The 15,590-nt window shown below is 43.8% G+C and overlaps 1 protein-coding gene across 3 annotated transcripts in view; it reads left to right on the top strand.

Moving 5' to 3' along the window:
• Positions 1–1,134: 1,134 nt before the first annotated feature.
• TOM1L2 (target of myb1 like 2 membrane trafficking protein) overlaps positions 1,135–15,590 on the top strand; it is a 56,657-nt gene continuing 42,201 nt past the window's right edge. For all 3 annotated transcript variants that reach the window (XM_058849454.1, XM_058849453.1, XM_058849452.1), the window contains exon 1: positions 1,135–1,226. In XM_058849454.1, the coding sequence (XP_058705437.1) occupies positions 1,175–1,226 (52 nt within the window). In that variant the 5' untranslated portion in view covers positions 1,135–1,174. The remainder of the gene's footprint in view (positions 1,227–15,590) is intronic.

The raw sequence follows: 15,590 nt of genomic DNA, 5'->3' as shown, positions 1-15,590 counted from the left end.
ATAAATTTCTCATGGAAATTTAAATATGCCTAATATTGCCCTGGAGGCAAATGAGACTATTTGTCTTTTTCCAAACTGTGCAGTTAGTGAATCACTGTGAAGGCCTTGAATCTTCAAACTTTTGCTTGTGTAAGATGTTTATAATTACAGAGTAAGTTCTGATTTATTTTTGCGTTGGACAGCAATGATAAATGTCAGAGTTTAGAGAGTTCTGTTCTCATTATAGCATCTCATTAACAAACCAAATGTCTCTGTGCCTGCGTGCACTACAGAGCAAGGAGCACCTGGCTCTGGATTTATCCATCCTTGACCTTCCTCTCTCTCTTTTTTGTACAATCACAGAACGGTTTGGGTTAAGAGGGACCTTCAAGCTCATCTTTTTCCACCCCTGCCATGAGCAGGGACATCTTCCACTATCCCAGGCTGCTCCAAGCCCCTGCAGTGTCCAACCTGGCCTTGAACACTCCCAGGAATGTGCGCTTGTCCAGCGTTTCTTCGGCCAATGGGCAGTTCCAACCATCCCTGCCCGGTGGGTGGGAAGGGGCCGCCGCCTCCCGCTCTCAGGACCCACCGAGGCCCAGATCCCGGCCCCTCAGGCCTCTCACCCGCAGGTTCCCTGGGCTCTGGGTCGGTTTCGTTCCCGTTTCCCAATTCCCACTTTCCTTTTCCCACCCGCGCCTCAGCGCCCGTCGCTAAGGAAGCCGGGATGCGTTGCTAAGGGTGGCACGTGACCATCCCAGCAGCCAATGGGCGTGGAGTGGGTGGGGAGGCTAGCTACCAATCAGAGCGCGAGAAATCCGTGTCAGCCAATCAGCGTCGGGACCGTGCCCTCGGGGCGGAGAGGGCTCGGATGATTTATGTTAACTTTATCCAATAATTTTACAGAGGATTTCGGCCTTTGCCCAATAGGGAATGGCAGTCTCGGTGTCCCCGCTGTCCATCAAAGGGAGGGCGGTGAAACGGCCGGGACTACCGCGGGGGCGGGCCCTTCGCTTGACAGTGATGGACACGCCCATTAACCAATGGTTTTGCAGCGCGTCCAGCAGCTGTCCAATCGAGCGCGGGGAGGCGGGACCCGCCTGCCAGCGCGCGCTGTGGTTGGTGCGCGCGGCTGTCGGTCAGGGCGCGGTGCGGGAGGGGTGGGCGCTGGGCCGCTGTTTGTTGTCATCCCAAGATGGAGTTTCTGCTGGGGAACCCGTTCAGCACCCCGGTGGGGCAGAGCCTCGGTACGGCGGCCTGGGGAGCGCGGAGGGGCCCGGGGGAGTCCGCACAGACAGCCGAGGTTTCGGCCGGCGGGCGAGGCTGGAGGCAGCGGGGGGGTCTGGGGGTCGGTGAGGGGCTGTGGGGGGTCTGGGGGGTCTGTGAGGAGCTCTGGGAGCGGTGGGTGGGGAGTCAGTGAGAGCCCATGGGGGAAATTTGGGCTCGGTAATGGTCTCTGGGGCTTAGTGGAGGTGTTTGGGGGTTGCGGGGATCAGTGCGGGTTGATGGGGGGTCTGGAGGTGGTGGGGCAGCTCTGGGGGCTATCGGGGGTCTCTGGAGGTGTGGGAGGGTCTCTGGGGAGCAGAGATTACAGGGGTGGTGAGGGCTTGGAGGTGCTGGGAGGCTTTTACGTTTGGAGAGTGCTGGAGGCCTCAGTGGGAGACTTTGGGGTTAGTGGGGTTAGTGGAGGGATCAAAGGGGGGACTTTGGACAGACTGTTGTCCATGAGAAGAGAGCGACTTCACGTCGAGACGGATGCAGAAAGTTGTTGCATCCCCACATCTCCTTTTCCTGAAGTTGAGTGCCTTCTTCCAGACCACCCTGTCATTGATCTGCTTTTTCCCAAAGTACTGGAACCTTCCTGTACCTCTGAGTGGGCAGAGGTGCTGGTTTGGTTTAGAGACCCAAATACGAACTCAGTTTTCAGCCTGGAGGCTGAATTGTGGTTTTGGTAACGCTTCCGTGCCATTAGCAGGTTATTCTGAGCAAACTTTCACTATGTGGCCAGTCAAGGCCTCCCTGGGCTGCTGTGGCTACTCCCTTCCTCCCACAGTTGTGTTCTTTCATGGCTACTCATGTTTTGGTCTGGGTTGCCATGGCTGGAGCAACGAAGAGAAAGGAGAAAGCCTGAGCATCACTTGTGCAGAGTTTGGTAACTCTGAGTTTTCACCTCAGCTGGGTGGGCTCTGTTTTCCTTTCTGCAGGTTCCTCCTGCTTTCCTCTGTTGGGCCCTGAAGAAATTTAAGATCTCTGACATTGCGGTGGGAAGGAACAGGCTGGCTCAGGTTCCTGCAGTGCAGGAGGGCGGGCAGTCCCAAAGCCAAGGTGATGCTCAGCCGAGCATGTCTCCTGCAAGGGAAGGCTGGGAGAATTGGGATTGTTCTGCATGGAAAAGAGAAGGCCTTGGGGTTTCTTGGGTTTTTGTGGCCTTCCCATACCTGAAGGGAACCTGTGGGAAAGATGAAGAGAGACTATTTATAAGGGTTTGGAGTGACAGGACAAGGGGGAATGGTTTCAAACTGACAAAAGAGTAGGGGTAGATGGAATATTGAGAAGAAATGCTTCCCTGTGAGGGTGCCCTGGCACAGGTAGCCCAGAGAAACTGTGTCTGCCCCACGCCTGAGAGTGTTCCAGGCCAGGCTGGATGGGACTTGGAGGAACCTGGGATAGTAGAAGGTGTCCCTGCCCATGGAAGGGGTGGAATGAGAGGATCTTTAATGTCCCCTCCCACCCAAACCATTCTGTGATTCTATAACATACAGCTATACATAGTCTAGCCTATAGCTATTCTGTGTTGATTTGATGGAAGTCTTTGAAAATCATAGTGGAGGAAATTTTGCAGAGTATCAGCTCATGCCTCAAACCTCTTTTCTAGTCCTTTCCTCATCCCCATGTGCAGGGACACCCCCTGGTCGAGGTAAAAGGCCCTTGCATGGGTGAGTCTCACGCTGTGCTTTGAGCATGGCTGGGCTCTCTTTGCCAGGCTATATGGAGCATATGTATAACTTGCTGTTTATTCTCAGCCATCTGGGGTGTTTATTTCTTCTGCTGAGGGAGAGAAGTGCCAGGAATCAGAGGAGAATAACGAGAACAGCTCAAGTGAAAGGTGATTTTAGAGTGGATTGCCTTTGTTGTGTTTGGCCATCAGAGCACCCCTGCCAGGACAGCTGCTGCTGGGCCAGGCCTCTGCCTCAGCCTGGGAAGGGAAGGCAGCACTTTCTCCTCTCTTCATTGGCAGCTTCTTTTAGCATCACTCAGTGGTTTGAAGGAGCTGAAGAATTGTTGAGGGGCAGGAGGGGTAAAATCTGCTTTTTCAGCCTTCTGCCTCTTTAACTCCAGAGTGCAAAGGTTTTCACAGCTCTCACATCCCTTTGCTCGCTGAATGAGCGGTCGCTGCCAACTTTGAGGCTTTGAACACTGAGCTGCTTCCATCAGATAAGGTTAGGTGTGCAGCTTCCCTTAATGCAAAATTCAGCTGCACTTTCAGAATGTGTTGGGTTTTTTTACTCCCAGGGGAAAGAGATAACTGCAGATTTTATTTTGGAAGACAAATTTTTCTGCTTCTCCTATCGCTGCCAGTTATCCCTTTCTGAGACAGCAGTAAAACAAAAGCATGCCTTGTTCTCAGGCACTGCTATTTGCCCAGTGCTTCCACAGTTTGTTTTTCCAATGAGCTTGTGGAATATAATTTTCACTTATGTTTCTCTTCATTCTTTGAAAGAAATGGAATAATTTTGTATTTCTGTTTAAACATATTGTGTTGTACACAGTTGTGATGTTTTCAAGCAAGGCCTAACACTCACCATAAGGGAGAAGTGCAGAAAATCCTGTAGGTCCATCAGCACACCAAGAATGTGTGTTCTCTGCCAGGAAGTAGCAGAGGTTCACCAGAAGATTTAATTAGGCCTCTACAATATCTGCAGATAAATGCCAGGTCTGAAAGAACAAAGATGTCAGAAAAGGTCTGGGGAGAGCTGAGAGAGGTAATACAAGGGATTTTCTCTTTTCTCCTCTTTATCTGGATAATGTCTGAAGCTAGGCAGGCTTTTTATGTTAACTCTTTTGCTTAATGTGGGAAAGTAATGCTAGGATGAGCTCAGAGGATTTGTAATGGAGATGGATAGAGTCTCCTGCATCTAAAGTGCCACTTGAAATGGCAGCCAGGTTCCTCATGGCTGAAACCTACCTGATTTTTGGACTGGCTTATATGGTACCCTCTATCTAATTCCCACTGGTGACACAGCAGAAACAATATAAGCCATCACCATGGCTGCTAATTACAAACCTCACCTAATTTTGCTATAATACAGTGATTGACCTGTGGACACTCAGCTGTCCTTGTGTCTTCAACAAAGTCCTCTCCTGAGAAGAGTGGTTGGTTTTTAGTGGGGCTGGTGTGTGGAAGGCAGGCAGCTGTATCTGAGAGATTCCTGAGCTCAAAAAAACCCCCAATTTTCATTCCATATTGCTTTTTACCTGAAGGTTGCTGTGAAGGGAGCTTATAGCATCATTTTACATATAAACCAAAATTCTCACCCAGAATTTTGTAGCAGAATCCAATACTTCCCAAAGGTTTTGTGAGGTGTTTTTCAGAAGGTCTTTATGAAGGCTGGTGAGAGTCTAGAGGTGGAATTGGGTGCCATGGGTTTTGTAAGCTGCCAAGTACATTGAGGTTGACAAGATCCTTTGTGGCATTGGGTGCTGGCCCAGTTCTTACGACTGAACTGTTTATTTTTTCCAATTACCACTGTGAATACCATCTTGAAGAATATCCTGAGCAGTGGGGAGCAGAAGAGCAGGAAGATGTGTAGTAAAGCAGCACTGACAGACTGCTTGCTGTGTGGAGAGGGATCAGCCTGGAGAAAAAGCTGCAATTTACAGTAGTGGGAATTTGCCTTGAGATTCACCATCCTGCCATAAATTGCGTTTTTATCTTTCTTTGTTCAATGGAGCCATCTTTAAAGTGTCACCACTCTATTCAAGGTTATTAGAACAAATACCCTTGCTGCAGGTTAGCGAAAACATCTTTGATGATTAAAGCTGATTGAATTACAAGAATGTGGAGTGCTGGTGACTCTTTTTTGGCCATTCTGTTTATTTGATAGTGGCCATATGGCTTACATGTGGGGACACAGGAAAGCCTGATTTAGGTTGTGGTTTTTTTTGGTTTTACTCTGGAGACTTTACAAAGGCTTCAAGGAAGTGCTTATTTGTTTGAATCCAAACCAAACCTTGCTGTTGCCCTTCTCATGCAGGTGCAAAGGGCTGACCTGGGGCAGTGAGGTGTGAAATGGGCTCCTCACAGGGTGCTGGACAGGGGCAACAAGGTCAGTTTTGGTCAAACTCTGGTCAGGGCTGTGTGTGCTGCTGAACTCAGCTCTTCTCACTGCAGCCCCAAATCTGCCTGACCCAGAACGAAAGACCTCCTCTGGGAATAAAGTTCAGCACCTGAAATAAGTGCAGTGAGACTTGAAAGTTAATTTTTAACAATAGAGTAGAAATGAAGTTGTCCTGTGTGGCTGGGAGTGGGAATCAGGTGCTGCTGCTTTACACCCCTGGTCCCTGTTGCAGAAGAGAAGTTTCAATGCACAGTGCTGGTCTGGGCACTTGGAGTCTGTTTTTTGGGGAAGAAACAGTGTGGTGATTTAATACAGAGTATTGTTTAAGGAGGCTACAAAAACAAGGTTTCAGCAAAAGATACAGAGGCACTTTATTGAAGCAACAGTGAGGCAGACAGCTCTTCAATTTATTTTTATCAAAGCACTTGCAGTTTCCATTCAAGGCTGTTAAACTGATAATATATATGGTGGATACAGGCTGTTTTCAGAGCTGCTGTTTTGTTTCCCTCCCCCTTTTTTTTTTTTCTTTTTTTGTTCTTTTTAATGGGAAAAATGCTTCAGCTAAGGGGGTTTAAAACACTTTTTTATTTTCCCTTCTATAAGAAGCACTTGAGCCTTTTCTTCAGGTTTCTTTTATCTCTAAGATTTTTATGATTCATAGAATAAAAACAGTTCCTAAATAAATTAGTTGATGGCTACATGTAGGAACAGAGAAATGCATTAGAGCCAGCAGCCCCTGGTACTCCTGTGGGAGGCATTAATCCAGGCTTTCTTGTCCAAAATTTCCCTAAGTTTGCCTCAGAGTAAACTTACTACCTTGCTGTGCTGTAAGTGAAACATTTTTTTCATTAGCTGAGCCTTTCCCCAATGCTAGAAATCAGTGTTTAAAGTGCACAGCATAATCTTAGGATGTGGGCCCCGTAAAATATCATTTTTGCAGCATGCTGTTGGGCTCTGAATCCTCTCTCTCATCATTCATTGCCTTATAATGAAATAAAACACCCTTTGCATTTACCCACAACTACTGAAGCATTGTTCCTTATTCTAAGGAAAGTTTTTCTCCATACAAGGTGGCAGTCACTCTTCTTGCTGTATCGAAAAGATGAATTTTTCAGTGAAAAGGGCACAGAAGTTCTCTCCTCAGAGCTGAAGTACTTTTCTAGGTGCTCCTGTAGCTGGTCAGTTGTTAGAAACCCACTCCCCACCGCTCATTCAGAATTGTGCTTGTCATGCAAAAAGAGCCTGATAAAGTGCTTTTAGTTTTATAAGATTATTTGGATCTGCTTTCACTTCACGACAATGGATTATGTTGTAAGGAAAATCTCCATGAAATATGTAAATGGATGTCTTTGCTTTTAAAGGAGCAAATAAATACTGAGTCGTGAGTCTGGCAAACTTGGAGAAACTACGTACACGTGTGAAGCTGGGTAATTAGTATAATGCCATTTAATACTGGGTTACTAAGACTGGATTTATTTTATAGGCACAAAAGCAGATTGTAGTTCATGAAGGTATTATAACATGTATTTTTGGGTAATGCTGTTTTATCTCTTTCAGCATGGTACGCTTAAATGTATAGTCCATATGCTTCTAATAGCCCTCTATATGTGAGAGTGAGGACAGCTTGTTCCCAGTTTGTTACTGCTCTATTCATGAACTCAGCAGATTTTTTTAAACTGCATATTTAAAATATGCTTGCCTAAAAAAACCACAGAAAATCCCCACAAACCCTTCCTACTGATGTAATATTTCATCTAAAACAATTTTCCCCCCCAAAAAAGTACTCTGTGTTTTCCTTAATGCAGAACAGTTTTAAGGTAGGCAGACTTCCCTACGATTTTATAAACTATGTTGAGTTTTTAATGAACAATTTTTGCAAGTGTTGAAGGCATTTCTGGTATTCTCAGTGGCAGTGCTCAGTGGAGGGACAGCAGCAGCTCTTGCAGAAGTTTTGGTGAGATGATCCTTCCCTGGGAAGGTGCTGCCTGGTACCTGCAGGACTGGGGCTCTTCAAGGCTGGCCTGGCAACCTCCTTCCTCATCTGGTGTTTCCTACGTGACTAAAAGTAATGTCATCCTCTGTGTCTGAGTTTAAAATCTGTACAATGAGTAGGTGATAAATGCTTAAAGAGCACAGGGAGGAAGGACATTGTGGGAGCCCTGAGAAGTGAAAAAATGCCTTTGAAAGCCCAGCCTGTGAAATGCAGCAATGAGTCTGCACAGATCATCCAGAACTAGTTTTCCTCTTTTCATTTGCATCTGCCTGGGGAATTCTTAGTTTTCTATGTAAAAGAAACTTGTTGCTGAGCATAAAAATCCTACCAAGGATAGATAAGCCTTATCTTCTGTATTTGTGTAGTTATTCTGCTGATGGTTCTGCCCGATTGTTTCAGTTACTGTCAGTGGCAGAAGGCTCGTTTGAAATTGATGATTCTTCAGCACAAAAGATACTGGTCTAAAAGCTTTGCTAGAGCTGGGTCTCTCTTCCCATACAAGCAGCTCCTTTGCTTCAGGTGAGCATGTTTTTATACAACCCAGGGAGTCAGATCTTCCAGCTATAGCTAACATTTCCCATTGCCCAAGAAGGGGAAATGCAAATTAATCCAGCCAGTCTATTATTGGCAGCACTGTCTTTAAATTTAGATATATAGTCCATGATTGTTTTCTACCTGCCAGAATTAAAAGGTGGGCTCCACAATGCACCAACTCACTTCAAAATCAAAGGTTAAGGATGAAAAAAATTCATGCCTGTCTGTGTTTGAGCAATTCCTGGCATGGCTGTGTATGGATTATTTACCCATGCTCCTGGATCTTGGTTCAGAGCATTTGGCAGCTCAGTGTAGTCTCAGGGAGCATCAGGAGACTCAAAAATGAGGAGATACTCAGAAGAAACCTGTTGAATAAGTTGGTTACTTTGTAGCCTCCTTATTCCTTGAGAGTAGGACAGCTTGTTCCCCAGCTGGTCCTCAGAAACCTTCTGGGTTAAATTATCTTGGGAAGAAATTCTTTGTTCAAATTCAGATCAAAGAAAACACACACGAAGTGAAGTCACAGATTTGTGTTGTAAGCTGTTCAAACTGTGTTTGAATACCAAGAATTTTTCAGAGCGCTCCTTTCGTGTTCTTAAGGCAGGAAAGACTTTGTTGCATCCCAAATGTGGTCAGGAATGTTGAAGATGTTAACTTGAACATGTTGCATCCTCTTTATTTTCATGGGATCCATTTACTGCAAAAAGTATGACTGGTTTCCTATTTGACCCAAATAACAAAAAAAAAATCCTGTTTTTTGCCTAGCTTAATAAATGAAGAAAATGCCCTTAAAAAATCTGGTATTTCCTGACTTTTTTTTTTTAACTTTTATTTTGTCTCAATTATAGCTTTCTGCATTTATTTTCCTTTTGGAAGGAAGGGGGTGCCTTTCCTTGCCCATAAACACAAAAAGCTACCTAGAGCATATTAAATAAATTGCAAGCTTCAGCAGCTTTGCCAGCAAATTTTGGAAAGTTTTATGATATTCTGGGCCTACAGGTGAGAGATATTTCACAGCTCTGTCTTCTGAGACTAATAAATACGTCTGTATATTAAATAGAAGCATTTTGCTTAAGCTTTGGTGACCAAATACTTACTGAAATACAGATAACTTTTTAAAAAAAAAATCTTAAAGCCTTTAATTAGTAATTTTAATTAATAATTTTGTCCAAGAAGTCCTGCCTAAATAAAGTTTTGACTGAAGTGATCCAGAGATGAGATATTACGTTGTAGCTTTTCTTCCAAAACCTTGTTGATTACAATTGAAGCAATGGACATCTGTTAGGCTCAACATTTGCCCCTCTTTTATATAAGTTGTTGAGGATCTTAATTCCTCAGTTTTCACCAAAAAGCTCTCTGATCAGTTTAACATGAGGAATTTCACCAGTTAATTGGTTCCTAATTTAAGGATTAGGAGAGAAGATATGCAAATTTTATTGGAATATTTCATCTGGAGTGAGTCATGAAATCCATCTCCACACTGTGACCCAAGTTATTTCCTGAATTCTGTCTATTTTCCTGAGCAGTTGTTATGGGATATAGGCATGATAATAAGATGATTGATAGTGGGATGTAGAGGTTGGGCTGGATGCAGCATGTATTTGGGTTTGTGTTACCCTGAGCTCACATTTAAGCTGTTGTAGTAAATATCTTGTATTTTTCATTATCTTTGAGCTGCCCTTTCTCTACTGATTTTCGCTGGTTTTAATTAGAAGGGTATTTTGCTGAAAAGAGCGAACTCAGACCTTTGTGAAATTTTCTGCTAGTACAAATAATGGTAAATCTGAAATCACTTATTAGACAAGAAGTTGTTATGGCAACTATAAGATGGCTAATCAGAGAGTGAGATCAGTTTTTATTTACAAGTGTAATGAGCAATTAAGTTTGAGCAGCTGTCAGACTTGGAAAGTGATTAAAGTTCAGCAAACAACCCAAATGGGTCAGTGTTCAGTTCTGATGGTTTTCTGACACTGCAGCTTGATCATCTGTGGGTTTTACCTACTATAATTAAAACTGCCTTTTAAATCCCCATCCGTGCCAATGACTTGGCATAGCCAATGAGTAGAAAAACCCCTTTTTCCTACCAGGTTCTTTAATGGGTATTGGCCTGGAGTCTTGCTGTGGGTAATGAGGTATTTCACGTGTAGCATTCCTTAAAGCAAAGCTCAGTTTGGATGCAGAATCATCTCCTGGCTGTGATGATCACCAGGAGGGAGCTGGAGCGGTGCAGCCTCGCTCAGCCTTTGCACCTCTAAAGGCTCTCTTTCATTAAAGGCAGCATTATGCAGTTGTTGGTTGCTTAGGGAGCTGCTGCTGGGCTCAGGGGAAGGATGTGCACAGTGTACATGAACATTAAACCCAAAGGAAGTGGAGAAAGTCGTGATTCACCCAGAAACAAGAAGGAATGCCCAGGAGAGGCTGACCTTGGTCGGAGCTGGTGAAGCTCTGTCATTGGGCTGGTCACACTGAACAGGGCAGGCTGCTCATCCTCATGGTTTTCCCAAGCAGGAGGAGCTGGTTCTCTGCAAATTCCAAAAGATTGAACATGTTCTCAGTGGGAAGGTTACCCTCCCATCCATACTCTGCACCAGATCAGCCTGTTTCATGGCTGGGGTTTGCTTCCCTGCTGCACGTGTTAAATAAGCCAAACTGTTTGTAAACCTTGCTCAAAATTTGTGTTCTATTTAGACCTTTAACTGTCCAAGACAGTTAAGCCAGTAGAGTTATTTTCCAAAATTACGCTGCAGTCCCCTGATACATTTACATTTTTATTAATTTTGCCACACTAATGGTGTGATGTAATAGAGGCAATTGCAGCGGAACGTGAAATGGATTGGGACAGCTCCTGACCTGAAGAATTTACAAAGTCGTGTGCCTAGATAACACAAGTTGGTGAATGGGGACTTAAGGGAAAATTAAAATGACAGTCTCAGAAATAGGCATTTGCATACTTGACCTAAACTTCTGGTATTTACATTTTCTATTTATCAGTCTTTTTCAGGCTTATCTACAGCAGTGGCACATGAGAAACAGGGCTGTAAAAATGGAACAGAATTTTTAGTAGGGTTATTAGAGACCAAGAAATCCACATTTCTCAGCCCCCAAGATGGGATTGCACATACGTATCTTGTTATTGCTGTTGCCTGATTTGCACTCGGGTTTCCTGAGGAGATTGCTTGGAAGTGTTTATCTGCTAAGCTTCTGCAGGCATAGCTTCGTGGAATGGGCAGCTGGCAGCAGAGCCTTTCAGTGACCACAACATTGGCAAAAGTAATTCCTGTCACCTAGTGGAAGAGAAGCCAGCTCTCCTCTCCTCCCATGGTGAGCACTTAGTGTATTCCAGACGCTGATCCTCAAGCCGTGGAGATTTTGGAGAATTGGGATGGGGTTGGAGCTTGCTGCCTCTTGCACAGGCCTGGTGTCATCCTGTACAGCAGTGCAAGGGAAGGCTGAAAAATTGAAATGCAAACTGAAGCCTTCACTCTAGAAAACATGACCCATCAACCCTCAAAAGCTTCCTCTGTCTAGGACACAGCTCTCACCTTCATAGTTGTAGGAGAGCTGGGGGTGGGAACATGCATGTGGAATATGTAATGCAAGAGTTGTTGCATTTCACTTGTAGCACATTTTAATTATCACCTGTGAACGCTTGCTTAAAACTTTCATGTAGCATGCTGCAGCAAAGGAGTAAACCTGTTCTTATGAGTGCCTCCTTGTAGAAATGGGAGATTTTGCCTAGTTTTTCCCCTCACTCAGTAGTGTTTTCAGTTTATTTTAGGAATGCGAAAATGTGGGCAACTGATTTTAGGAGTAACCTGTAAAAAATAATACAAATAATTCTAATGTAGGAGCATGATGATTCTTTCTGCCTCCTAGTTTGTTTGCAGCAAACATGTTACAAGTGAGCAGGTGGGAGGGGGAGTTTGCAATATATGGGGATGGATTTTTAGAGTTTGCAGCTGACGTGGATTAAAAATTCTTAGAACATTTCATCCATGAAAGGCAATTAGTTTTGTTTTATGAATATGAAAAGCACGTAGCTTGTAAGTACTGGAGTGAAGTCCCAAGTGAGTTATTAGGACTTGCTTTACTCATGTAGTACAAAATTGGCCATCAAGAGCTGATAGATTTCAAATATAGCTCACTGACACACTGATCATCCATAACTTTTCATAAAGTCATTTTTTTTGGGCTCACCTGTAATTACTGGATGTTGTTGAAGTCCTGAATGGGGCAGATAGTCACAGATCAGGACACCTCCTTGCTCTTGATGGTTATTACAGCATGTTGTGCTGCTGGGATATAGAATTGTGATGCCTCTCTGCCTGCTTTCCTTACTTTTAGCTGCCCCTTTCTCTGAGATTCATAAGTTAAGGCAGATGAAATGAATGAAATCTGCTCTTTTCTTTTAGCAGTTGGTTTTTCTGGCATTAGGAAAAATTAATGCAGTCATTGGTTTTGAATTATTGGGGTTGTCTATATGAGTAGTTCTCAGCCACTAATGGGTGCTTGGAAAATGATGATTTTTTTGAGCTTCTTTGTTTGTTTTTGGGGGGTTTTTTGGAGAGCCAAAACTGTTAAGAAATTTGGTATTTCTAGAGTTAATCAACAGATGTTACTCATCCAGTATGTCAGTGCTTTAATACCTGAGATTCTCAGTTAAGGAACTGGTAGCCCAAGTTAAGGAATGACCTAGCCCCTCCAATGGTCCAAATTCCATGGAGAAACTAAAACGGGATGAAAATTCTTTGGCAAGTGGTGGGCTACAATCTAAGTTCTGGCTATGGAAATGACTAAATGTTGATGATTTTGTTATAAAACACTGGCTGCTGGACAGTGTTTAAAGGAGAAGGAGATTTGGGTACCCATCCTGATGCACTGACCTGTTTAAACAACACTGTGCTGATAAATTCTCCCACACAGAATCATACAGACACGTCTCAGCAGTCGCAGTTAAATTTAGAAAAGGCAAATCTGAAGGAGACCATTTCATCACCCAGGAGATTTTAATTTATGCTTTCATGCCTCTCATCCAGAGAAGAAAGATGGACACTCAGAGTGGGATGATATTAAACTACTGGAAGTGTTGCCTAATAGATCACAGATGTCTGTGAAGTGGCAAGTCATCATCCCCCCGACACAGCAGGACGAGGGGACACTGTCACGAGATGTGACATGTCATAAAGGATCATTGATTTCTTGCTCCCCTACTGTAAATCAAACATCTCCATTCAAATCCATTAAAATCCATTAATACAGGGCACAGATTTTAAAATGGCTTTGACATTTCTGATTGAAGGCTTGGGCGTATCGATTCCTGACGTGAGCAGGTCCCTGTTTGTCAATCGTAAAGTAGCACCATCATCTGAAAATCGTGGGTTGGCAACGAGGTGGGAATCTAGCCAAGGTCACTGCTAAAAGAGATGAGGAAACGTGCAGTGAAGGCTGAATTTTGGGGGAAAGTGCCTCTGAATCATGCAAATGGCTTGATGAGCTGGGAGCTGCTTGTGTATGACCTCGCTCTGAAGGACGGCTATTTACAGTACATGGGTCAACATGTGAGCTCAGATGAGTGTCAGGGCATGGGAGGAAGGTGTTTTTCTGTGCTTTGTTTCTAAAGCTGTGTAGAGTGGAGAAGTCAGATGGATTTCACTGTGTTTTAAAGAAGCAGTAGTGTCTCTCTGCCATCTGTTTTGGAAGACAGCAACTCACATACACATGTCATTCAGTGGAGTTTGCTGTCAGCAGCAACAATTTCTGCTGATGGGAGAACTTCAGGGAGAAGATTCATAACAAAAGTCTTTATTGTATAGAAACACACCGTTCTGCTTGGGATCCAGCTTCCAAATGCTTTTAAGGACTGTGACTAAACTACCATTTATGCCTGAGATGAGAGACATCTGAGTGCAGAAGCTGCCTGGACCAGGTTCTCCTGCCAGGCCTTTTTTGTGCAATACAACTGCAGATGGGAAGGTCCGGCTGGTTTTACACCCTGCAAATGTATCAAGACCTTTGAGATGTGATAAACTAAGTGAACCATGCTGATATGTTCCCTTGTGTGCTCTGGTATTATTATAGGGTTTTCTGTTTTGGTTTTCTTTTTGTTCAGGTGAAGCTCTGATCTGAGCATGAAAGAAGAGTTTTCTTTGTTGTACAGCTGTTAATATTTGTTTAGTACGTATTAATCCATTCACCTTGCTTCTGAAACAGCAGTGCAGCTATGCTCAGTTAATCACCTGGAGTTTCCTGCACCTGAGAGGCTGAATTTGTGGGAGATGATGGGTGATGTTTTTTCTGCAGCATATCTAAATCACGAGAATGTTGTAGCATGACTGTGAGTACCGTGAGGTCCTTAAAAAGGCACTGTAATTGTGTACTATATATTCATGATTGCAGGTATGTGTGATCTGGAAAGCAGGTTGGAGGAAGTTTGGCATTTGGGTGGCACCTTCAAAAAGAAGAAAACCTGGAAGTTAATTGGAGAAAATGACAGTTCCCAGTTTACTGCTGTGCCTTCCAACAGCACTCGAGCTAAATACTCATTAGGATTGCATGTATGCATGTCCACAGTGTCTCGTTATTTTATTTTAACATAGACTCTGCAGCCATTGCCAGCTATTCATTTATTCACCACCAGAAACTTCGGCAAAACAATTAACAGAGGATAAATGACTCGATCCTAAAGAGTTTCAGTGTGAGCATAGCTAAAAAACCAAGTGAAAAATCACAGTGCTCATGACAAGTGGATGGCCAGTGCTGCAGCAGTCCAACCCAAATCACGTTTTCTGTAGTGCTTTGCCGTTCAGATTGAGCCCGTTTGTTCTAGCTGACTGGCTTTTTCCTTGGAAGTGTGAAGCTCAGCATTTTCAGAACAGTGTGAAATAAGGAATGTAGAAAAAGGACTTGGAGCAGTGAGGTGGCTAATTGAAAAATGCTCTTGGAGCTGTGCGCTCTAACAAAGAAGCTGGCAGGGTTTTATGAGTAAGTCACTCCAGAGTTGAGTTTTGATCTTGAATTTTGAATGAGTCACATTTATATTTTAATAGGAGCGTTTTGATAAAAAGGAACAATCCTCCTGTTGGTTACCATAATGTCTAAGTGGCCGTGACTGTCTTTTTAAAAGCAAATATAGAAAAACAAGAATAGACTGTTGGGTCCAGGAGTATCCAAGTGTGTTATTTGAGTGTCTGTCTCCCAAGTGTGATGCCTTGAACTCAGCAGCTTTGTGAGTACTGGGGGTCTTTGGTCTTATCTTCATTTTGCTTGGACAGCTGAAATATGTTTCCATGGCCTCTTTATGGTCTTTCCCTGGATCTTATTGATGGTGCTGCAGGGAGGTCATTGATGAATTATTGAATCCTAGAGAGACAACTGCAGTCACAAAATGTAATGGTGCTTTAAAGTGTAAAACAGTTCTATAGGCTACAGCTCAGAGATGTAATTGTCCTGCTCGTTTGAGCAATCTTGTCTGCTTTGCATTGCCTTGTAAAACTATTGCTATTTTCCTGAAAGCCCAGTCTGTAAAAGCATTTCTCTTTTACCCTCAGCTGATGCCCCTCACTTCTGAGAGAGCAACACTGCATTGAAGTGAGGGGGGGCAGCAGGATGGAAGCAAAAACCTGGTGATACAGTGGCTTCTTCTGATCTCTGTCATGCAGAGTGAAATATAACATATCTGACTGTTTGATTCACTAATTTCAGTGGTGGAGCACAGCTGGTAGGCAGGTGGACTGTTAAGAGACAAG

The sequence above is a fragment of the Poecile atricapillus genome, chromosome 14, assembly GCF_030490865.1.
Source record: "Poecile atricapillus isolate bPoeAtr1 chromosome 14, bPoeAtr1.hap1, whole genome shotgun sequence".
In the NCBI taxonomy this organism is placed as follows: domain Eukaryota; kingdom Metazoa; phylum Chordata; class Aves; order Passeriformes; family Paridae; genus Poecile; species Poecile atricapillus.
Note: the sequence above shows the minus strand (reverse complement) of the source record. Positions and strands in the feature narration are given on the sequence as shown.